The 10000-nt window shown below is 43.7% G+C and overlaps 1 protein-coding gene across 1 annotated transcript in view; it reads left to right on the forward strand.

Moving 5' to 3' along the window:
- The window catches only part of LOC137044903 (adhesion G protein-coupled receptor A3), a 268199-nt gene that overhangs the window by 45553 nt on the left and 212646 nt on the right, over positions 1-10000 (forward strand). Inside the window, exons 6-7 of the mRNA XM_067421283.1 lie at positions 82-154; positions 6388-6551. Of these exons, the coding sequence (XP_067277384.1) occupies positions 82-154; positions 6388-6551 (237 nt within the window). The remainder of the gene's footprint in view (positions 1-81; positions 155-6387; positions 6552-10000) is intronic.

The raw sequence follows: 10000 nt of genomic DNA on the forward strand, positions 1-10000 counted from the left end.
GCTGTTTATCTTTAATAATTGATGTTCTAGTTGTGTTTAATGCTTTGGCATGAATTGTCAGACAGGTTTGTGTGTCTTTCAGGAATCTGTCTGGGAATATTTTCTCCACACTGCCGGAGGGGCTTTTCACACACACACCTTCCCTCAAAGCGCTGTAAGATTTGCACACACTATTTTAAACTGGGTCATGATATGATTGTACTATGAAAAACGAAATACTGTACGGAAAAACTTTCTTTTTAATAAATACTGGAGCTAAACTGCAAAAATCAGTTCCCACACACATATTTTTATGTAAATGTTTGTGTGAAAGATGTGAATAAAAAGTGCATTACTTGGATTTTGTCTCTAAAACAATAGTGCCATTATTAAGATCAATTCAGTTCAATGTTCATTCAGTTCAGTTCAATATTGATTCAGTTCAGTGCTGATTCAGTTCATATCAATATTGATTCTATTCAGTGATGATTCAGTTCAGTTTAATGTTGATTAAATTCAGTTCAATGCTGATTCAGTTCAGTTCCCATTCAGTCGGTTCACTCGGTACAACACATGACTATGGGATATCGCGCTCTAGCGCCATCTGCTGAAGACACCTTTATTCACGCCTGAAAGGCCAATGACGCATGACGACGTGGGCGGGGTCACCTGCCCACAGCATATAAATGCGGTCGTATGCGTCATCCCCTTTGTTCTTCAGCTCTTCACCGTGCTGCTAGAACACCATCACGCCACATTTTCGCAAGGGAAGCCCACAGTGGTGATTCTTGTCGAAATGAAGGTCTAAGAGAAAGCTTCTTAGCAACAAGTTTAGCTATGCTAACTAAGGCTAATAAGTTTTTCTCAAAACAAAACGTTCAAACTTAAGCCACATTCACACGATAACCCTCAGTGGTGATTCTTGTTGAAGGAAAGGCATAACGTTACAAGTGTTTAGCTTGAGTTTAGTACAACTAACAAATGGCTAATACTCCTTTTCAGAAGAAATATCTGGATACCCGCCCCTGTACTATGACATGTGGGTGTTTAGGGTATACTCAGGTATACATCACACTGTCTAGTGTGTTTGGAATTGTCCGCGCTGGGCGGCTAGGCTAGAGCTCGCCAACCGCAGTGCATGCTGCGCTCTACCGGCAGCTCTATCGTTCCGCTTAGCGGGGCAGTGGCCAAACAAGGCCCGCTCCTGTCTTCAGGTGGTGATCACCGGGTCGGAGGCCACTAAAACTTGGGACGATCGAGTGTAGTGTTCACAGGGGGATTCGGTCTCGCTGGATGCAAGCGAGAAATGCTCTGACGCTATAAATATTCAAGCAGGGCAGATCGCGGTCCCCCCAAAGTGGGTGGAAGCGAAGTGATGGTCCTTGCATGGCCTGTATTAGAGCGGCAACAAGGTTTGTCGGCAGTAACCTGCCATGATACAGAGAAGCTTGTTTGACTCCAGTAAAATCAGCGGTGCAAACTCGCCTGCCGATCTTTTGTAGAAGTAACCCTGCAGAATAGCGGGTTCAGTTTTAAGCATGTTGTGTATAACAAAACCTCATGTGTTGATTTGTCAAAACAATCAGAATGCACTGAAGCAGCTAACCTCATATTCTGTACTAACAGAGGAGGAAAAATGCAAGGTCATGCATTTTGCAGCGGTGTTCCACAGGTGATGCCTGGGAATCCTCGCTGCCCGCCTCGAAGTCAAAACGGTGGCGTGCGTGCGCACTAACAACACCGTGGCTTCTTCGCACGATTCCAGTGGGGCTGCGGGTTCTCTCGCGCCCCCTCTGTTTCGGCGGAGTAATCGCAACTTCGTTGGTCGAGAGGGTTTTTCCCCACTATTGAGGGGAAATCCGTGCTTTCCTCAGCAAAATGGCTATTTCAGTTTACAAGTACACAAGGAAAGATGGAGGAAGAGGTATTTCAACATTAATTCCTCCTCCTAAAAAAAAAAAAAAAAAAAAAAAACCCAATTGTGTCAAGGTTATTGTGTCAAGCTCAAAAGTGCTTGCAGTATGTCACTCGCCGTTCGACCTGTACCTCGCATACAGAAGCGGCGTTGGCTCCACTGTGTCATCAGGGCATGAGTGTTCGCCTATTTTGGACGACCTGTTCCTGGCCGCAGACAGCAGGGAACAAGCATTGTTACAAACACAGGAGCTTGTTTTCCATCTACGATCTCTGGGTTTTTTAATAAATGTCAAAAAAAAAAAAAGAGCCCATTGGTTCCGTGTCAACGGAGTTCATATCTCGGGTTAGAGATGGATTAAGTACAGAAGACAGCTATGCTGTCAGTACGAAGAGTCAAAAATGTTCACAGCTGCCTGAATCGGTTTCAGTGGGGCATGCAAGTGTGTTTTCGTACAAGATTGAGACTGCTGGGGCTCATGGCCTTGATGATAGCAGTCATCCGGCTTTGTCTCCTCTTTATCCATGCGTTCCAGAGATGGGCGCCGAGCACTGGTCTGAATGCCGCATGGCATTAGAACAGACCGACAATAATCCCGTTGTGCGTTCGAGCTCTGATCCCCTGGGCATCCCCGGGTCTGTTGGCAGATGGGGTTCCTCTAGGGAGAGCTACATCACGTATAGTGGTGATGACGGATGCGTCACTACAGGGATGGGGAGCTCTGTGCCAGGGCAACTCTGTAAGGAGAGTGGCCGGCAGCCGGAAAGAGTGTCACACAAATGATGTTGCAGGTGGTTCTTCTGGCACTAAAACACTTTGCTCAGCACTTAAAAGGCAGACATGTGTTTGTCGGAATGGACAACACGACAGTAATGTCGTATAGAAAAAGACAGGGAGGTACTCGCTCTCTTCCTCTGTTACAACTGACACGGACGCTCCTGATATGGGCCAGCGAGCATTTAACGGGACTCCGGGCAATGTAGGTCCCGTGCCGTATGAATATTGGAACGGACCTAATGTCCAGAGGGGGACCACGAGTCAGAGAGTGGCGCCTGCACCCTCGAATAGTGGCACAGATCTGGGCTCGGTTCAGCAGTGCCGAGGTAGATTTTTGTTTGCGTCCACGAATAACACGCGCTGCGAGCTGTTATTCTCAATAGACAGGAGCACCCCCTGGGGGTGGATGCCCTGTCGCATGGCCCAAGACTATACTGTACATGTTTCTCTCGGGCAGCAGGGGCTCAGTGGTTCATGTAGGTTGTCTACAAACCGGAAGGTTGGCAGTTTAATCCTTGGGTCCACCTGACCAAGTGTCGAGGTGTCCATGAGCAAAACACCTAATCCCAGCTGCTCCCGACGGGCTGGATGGCACCTTACATGGCTGACATCACCGTTGGTGTATGAATGGTTGAATGTGAGGCAACATGTAAAGTGCTTTGGATGGCCATAGGGTCTGTTGAAAGTGCTAAATGCAGTCCATTTACCATACACAGTCTCTCCAAGCTTGGAGCTGATTAAGCTCCAGTTCTAACCAAGACATACTGACAGCCTACTCTAGACAGAGTGGTTCAGGAGAGTCTGGCACTAAATATGGCCCCTCGCTGGCTGGCAAAGACAGGGTAAGCGACAAACGCGAGTACCATGTCACTGCTGGACACCATAGTGTCTTCCCCTACGCAGGGACCTGCTGTCCCAGGCAGGACGCAGATTCTTTACCCTTTAACGGGAACTGTGGTCTCCAGGACCTACATGTTGACAGAAGGAGAATCTGATTATAGCGACAAAACAGGGCGCTTGCATTTTTTGAAGCGCACCATGTTATGTCAAATTAGTGCTTGTTTGAAGTTTGGTGCAGGTGAAGATCTGTATCACCGTATCAGTGCCTGATTGAGGGGTTACTGGTTTCTTCTCCGAAAGAAATCACCCCCATTCCATACTGGAAGTCTATTGGGTGATTCAGTGTTCACGAGGGCATTAATGGTGCTGCGCTTAAGCGTGCATATTTGGTTCCTCAAAAGGGTCCGGGCATACTACATATTTCACTCCGTTTCGAGTACAGTCGAGAGCGTGAGTTTTCAAAGTATACTTTATTGGCCACATTAGTGGAAAGATGCTTTTGGCCCTCCTCTCCACCTCTAGCTGGTGGGAGATGAGCGCACAATGGCGCCATTGTACTGTGGCTGCCGTCGCATCATCCACGAGGATGCTGTATACCGCTGGTGGTTGAGGAGAGATCCCGGAAATAAGCGCAAAGTGCTTTGAGTGTACGATAGTACGTGGGAAACGTGCTACATAATTCATGTCACTCACGTGTGTGGTTGTGTGTGCACCTCTTCTGATGTTGATAATTACTTCACACAGACAGTTCATGGACTGCCGAGGAGCTCTCGCATTCCACTCTATCTCGCACACATTTGAGAGTGTGAGCTTTTCAAATATATACTTTTTTGGCCATAAAGGCCCGGGTATAATTCATTTTCCACATCCAGACGTGTCTCTGGCACAATCGAATGAACACGGATGGCCGAGTTCAATACGCGTGCAGTATAATATTTGTGACTCTTCTGTCACCTCTGTTGTTCTTGCACATGCGCTGTGGTATGCGCAGTGTCCGTCTAAGGTTGCATGCTGACGGATGTTTTCGGCTTGAGTACAGACTGTGTGTTTCTAAGTGAACTTTGTGCAAGTCACTCGTAAGCTGTGGTATGCGCACTGTAGACCCTCCTGTTGACAATAATTATGTCACGCGGATGGTACGCAGAACGCAGACATCCAAAGTATACCTGGAGCTTGGGTCTGCGTTTTTAGGCTCGTTACAAACCGTAATGGTGCCGTCATGACCTGATGGTTGGTCTGGACTCTGGAGGCTAGTTGTAAACCTCTGTTTGAGCCTTTAGAAATCTTTGAATATAAGGATGCTGCCTTTTCATTGGTACTGGTATCAGTGAAGCACGTTTGGTGATCCTCATGCACTATTGATGGCTCCCAAGCTGTGCTTGGTGGTGTTGCGCCCAAACGTGGTGGATATGCCTAAAAGGCATGTTGGTAGTATACGCTCTCGTTCGAGCGGCCTGCCTTGTAAAATCTCTGACTCGGAGGAAGACAGGAGACTTGCTTTGTGCTTGTGCCATTTGCAAGTTGTACACAGGTGCATTGGGCAGTTGTAGGCTATGCACTTGCCTGACCAGCCTTTTTGTCATGATTTCCAACTCAGCACATGGGGAGCCGCTATCTAAGCGATGTCTTTCACATGGGATTATACAAGCTATTTCTATAGCATGTATGGAGTTGGTTCTGCCTGGAAGGGTGTGAGCACTCTGCGAGGACATGAACATTTTAGGGGCTTGGTTTGAGATTTTGCGCGGATGCCAGCTAGGCATTACTGCGCACGTTTTGTCCGGTTTACCCGGCGTTAACTACAGGCCGTTTTTTCCCTGGGAAATGGGATATGTGGCGGTGCTGGTCCCTTACGTTTAGTTCAGCAAGTTCGCAGGGCGTGTATATATGTCCCATAGTCATGTGTTGTACCGAGTGAACCGACTGAATGGGAACGTTGAGTTATGCATATAACTGCTGTTCCCAGAAGGAGGGAAACGAGGTACAACACCTCTGGGCCCCGCGCAGTCGGAGGCCCGGTGAAGAGCTGAACTGAACAAAGGGGATGACGCATACGACCGCATTTATATGCTGTGGGCAGGTGACCCCGCCCACGTCGTCATGCGTCATTGGCCTTTCAGGCGTGAATAAAGGTGTCTTCAGCAGATGGCGCTAGAGCGCGATATCCCATAGTCATGTGTTGTACCTCGTTTCCCTCCTTCTGGGAACAGCAGTTATATGCATAACTCAACGTTCTATGTTGATTAAATGTAGTATTGATTCATTTCAGTTCAAAGCTGATTCAGTTCAGTTCAATGTTGATTCAGTTCATTTCAATGTTGATTCGGTTCAGTTCAATATTGATTCAGTTCAGTTCAATATTGATTAAATTTAGCATTCATTCAATTTAGTTCAGTGTTGATTCAGTTAAGTGCTAAATCAGTTCAGTTCAATGTTGATTCAGTTCAGTGCTGATTCAGTTCAGTTCAATGCTGATTCAGTTCAGTGTTGATTCAGTTCAGTTAAATGTTGATTCAGTTCAATATTGATTCAATTCAGGGCTTATTCAGTTCTGTTCAATGCTGATTCAGTTCAGTTCAATGTTGATTCATTTCAGTGTTGATTCAATTCAGTTCAATGCTGATTAGATTCAGTTCAACAATAACTGTCATTGTTATTCAGTTCAATTCAATGTTGATTCAGTTCAGCCCAATGTTGATTCAGTTCAAGTCAACGCTGATTCAGTTCAGTTCAATGTTGATTCAGTTCAGTTCAATAACTGTGCCATTGTTATTCAGTTCAGTATAAATTCTGTTGTTATCCAATAATGTCAGTGCATTAAATCGTTAATATCCCTGAATATGAATGAGGTTTTAAAGCTTGTTGTGTGTCTCCAGGAGCGTGGGCACAGACTCTCTGTTCTGTGATTGTCAGCTGCGCTGGTTGCTGTCATGGGTCAGGATACACTCCGTGCGTTTGGGTAATGAATCTGTGTGTGTGTATCCGAGCCGTCTCCATGGACTGGAGCTCCGCAGCCTTCAGGAACACCATCTCACCTGCGGTAAGACTGGACAATATTACTCTTATGTGATCAGGAATGTAGTATTAATGAATTATGGCTACTGATGACGTTGATGCACGCATTATCTTTGCATGCAATTCACTAAAGGAATTGTGCAAACAGGTGATGCACAAACACACCCACACTTTTCTGTTAATCTGATTGGATTCATAATTAGCCTCATTTGCATAGCTGGAGTTTGCATTGACTGTGAAAAATGTACTGATCTAAGATCTTTATGACTCTCTGAGAAAACAAAGGAAATTAACATCTGAACTTTCTCTTGTGAAAGTGGCATCCCCGCCGGAGACGACATCAAACTGAATCACATGTTGAGATGACCTGAAATTCATACAACATCTACATGGGTTAATGTGAACAATTACTATACAGTATTATACTACATGTTTGATTATACATCTTTATTATACCATTAAGACTTGAGACTTGATGTAACTTGGACCTCAAAGACTTGAGACTTGCCTGGGACCTCAGAGACTTGACTTGACTTGGACCCTTAAAGTACTATTACTTGTTTATAAATCACTCAATGAGCTAGGACCTCAATACATCGCAGATATGCTGATTAAATACAAACCCAACAGATCACTCAGATCAGCAGGATCAAGTCAGTTAGAAATACCAAGAGTTCACTCAAAGCAAGGAGAGTCTGCTTTTAGCTATTGTGCCAGCCGCAGCTGAACCAGCTTCCTGAACAGATCAGATGTTCTCCAACAGTAGCCACATTCAAATCCAGACTCAGAACACATCTGTTCAGCTGTGCATTTACTGAATGAGCTCTGAGCACTGTATGTCCGACTGATTGCACCCTATCTTATCTCTTTATTCTTTTTTAATTGTTTTAGTTTACCTTTGTTATTATCTTTGGTTATTGTTTATTTTATATGTTCTTTTGAGTTAAATATGATGAGTGAAAACTGGGTTTGATGGAAATAGTAAGTTTGACAATAAGGTTTGAGTGTGTGTAAATCTGTAGAGGGTATGATGAGTGAGTAAGGGTTTTAACAAGAAGGTTACTGAGTAAAAATCAGGGAATAGTGATTAAAATGGATGTTATGAACGTGTTTGAGAAAGAAATTAATGAGAGGTGTTCTAATTAAGATGGTACATGTATGTAGGCTGTAAACTGAAGAATGTTTTATTTTTATATCAGACCATTATTGTGAATCTGACCATGTTATTTTATTTTATCTTATTTGTATTATTATTATTATTTTTTTGAATTACTATTATTATCTTTGAGACTGTTTTAACTATGCTTGTTCTTAATTTTTTATTCGTCCATATGGTATTCTTTTTTTCTCATGCATTTGTTACCACTGTTTTAATTAATTTCTATGTAAAGCACTTTGAATTGCCATTGGGTATGAAATGTGCTATACAAATAAACTTGCCTTGCCTTGCCTTGCCTATAGACTTGAGATTTGACTTGGACCCTATAGACTTGAGATTTGACTTGGACCCTATAGACTTGAGATTTGACGTAACTTGGACCTCAAAGACTTGAGGCTTGACTTGACCCTAAAGACTTGAGACTTGACTTGACTTGGACCTCAAATACTTGAGACTTGACTTGGACCCTAAAGACTTGAGACTTGACTTGACTCGGAGCCTAAAGACTTGAGACTTGACTTGACTTGGACCTCAAATACTTGGGACTTGACTTGGACCCTATAGACTTGAGATTTGACGTAACTTGGAGCCTAAAGACTTGAGACTTGACTTGACGTGGACCTCAAAACTTGAGACTTGACTTGACTTGGACCTCAAAGACTTGAGACTTAACTTGACTTGGACCTCAAAGACATAAGACTTGTCTTGGACTGCAGGGACTTGTGAACATGTCTGGAAAGTATTGGTTGGCTTATATCTGAAATAGTTGTAAATTGGAGTAGTGGTCAAGACTTGACTTGTATCCTAAAGACCCGAGATTTGACGTGACTTGACCTGGACCCTAAATACTTGAGACTTGACTTGACTTGGATCCTAAAGACTTGACTTGAATTGGACCCTAAAGACTTAAGACTTGACTTGGACCTAAAGACTTTACTTGACTTGACTTGGACCTAAAGACTTTACTTGACCTGACTTGGACCCTAAGACATGAGACTTAATTTGACTTGGACCTCAAAGACTTGAGACGTGACATAACTTGGACCCCAAAGACATGAGACTTGACTTGGACCTCAAAACTTGAGACTTGACTTGGACCTCAAAACTTGAGACTTGACTTGACTTGGACCTCAAAGACTTGACTTGGACCATAAAGACTTGACTTGACTTGGACCATAAAGACTTGACTTGACTTGACTTGGACCATAAAGACTTGACTTGACTTGGACCATAAAGACTTGACTTGACTTGACTTGGACCATAAAGACTTGACTTGACTTGGACCATAAAGACTTGACTTGACTTGACTTGGACCATAAAGACTTGACTTGACTTGACTTGCACCCTAAAGACTTGAGACTTGACTTGACTTGGACCTCAAAGACTTGACTTGACTTGACTTGGACCATAAAGACTTGACTTGACTTGGACCATAAAGACTTGACTTGACTTGACTTGGACCATAAAGACTTGACTTGACTTGGACCATAAAGACTTGACTTGACTTGACTTGGACCATAAAGACTTGACTTGACTTGGACCATAAAGACTTGACTTGACTTGACTTGGACCATAAAGACTTGACTTGACTTGACTTGCACCCTAAAGACTTGAGACTTGACTTGACTTGGACCTCAAAGACTTGACTTGACTTGACTTGGACCATAAAGACTTGACTTGACTTGACTTGGACCATAAAGACTTGACTTGACTTGGACCATAAAGACTTGACTTGACTTGACTTGGACCATAAAGACTTGACTTGACTTGGACCATAAAGACTTGACTTGACTTGACTTGCACCCTAAAGACTTGAGACTTGACTTGACTTGACTTGGACCATAAAGACTTGACTTGACTTGACTTGGACCATAAAGACTTGACTTGACTTGCACCCTAAAGACTTGAGACTTGACTTGACTTGGACCTAAAAGACTTGAGACTTGACTTGACTTGGACCCTTGGGGAGTGCCGGCGCTGGGAGTGTTGGTCAATTTAATGGCGCAATGGTACATAATGAAAACCAGGACAGTTTTTTCACTTTATAAAAAACAACCAGGACGGCCAGGACAGGACTTGAAAACAGGACATGTCCTAAGAAAACAGGACGTTTGGTCACGTTAGTAAATGTGCAGTGATGAATGGACAAAAATGTGATTTTTCAAAACGGTTCCAACTCTTCTTTTTGAATGAGCCTTGTGCATAGTCATTGCAAATTGCACATTATATGTAAACATTAAAAAATACATTAGATGCTTTATCATGCTATTTTGCGCTCTTCATCCGGACAAACGTGCCATTAAAACTCTTAAGTG

The sequence above is a fragment of the Pseudorasbora parva genome, chromosome 17 (assembly GCF_024679245.1).
Source record: "Pseudorasbora parva isolate DD20220531a chromosome 17, ASM2467924v1, whole genome shotgun sequence".
NCBI lineage: Eukaryota > Metazoa > Chordata > Actinopteri > Cypriniformes > Gobionidae > Pseudorasbora > Pseudorasbora parva.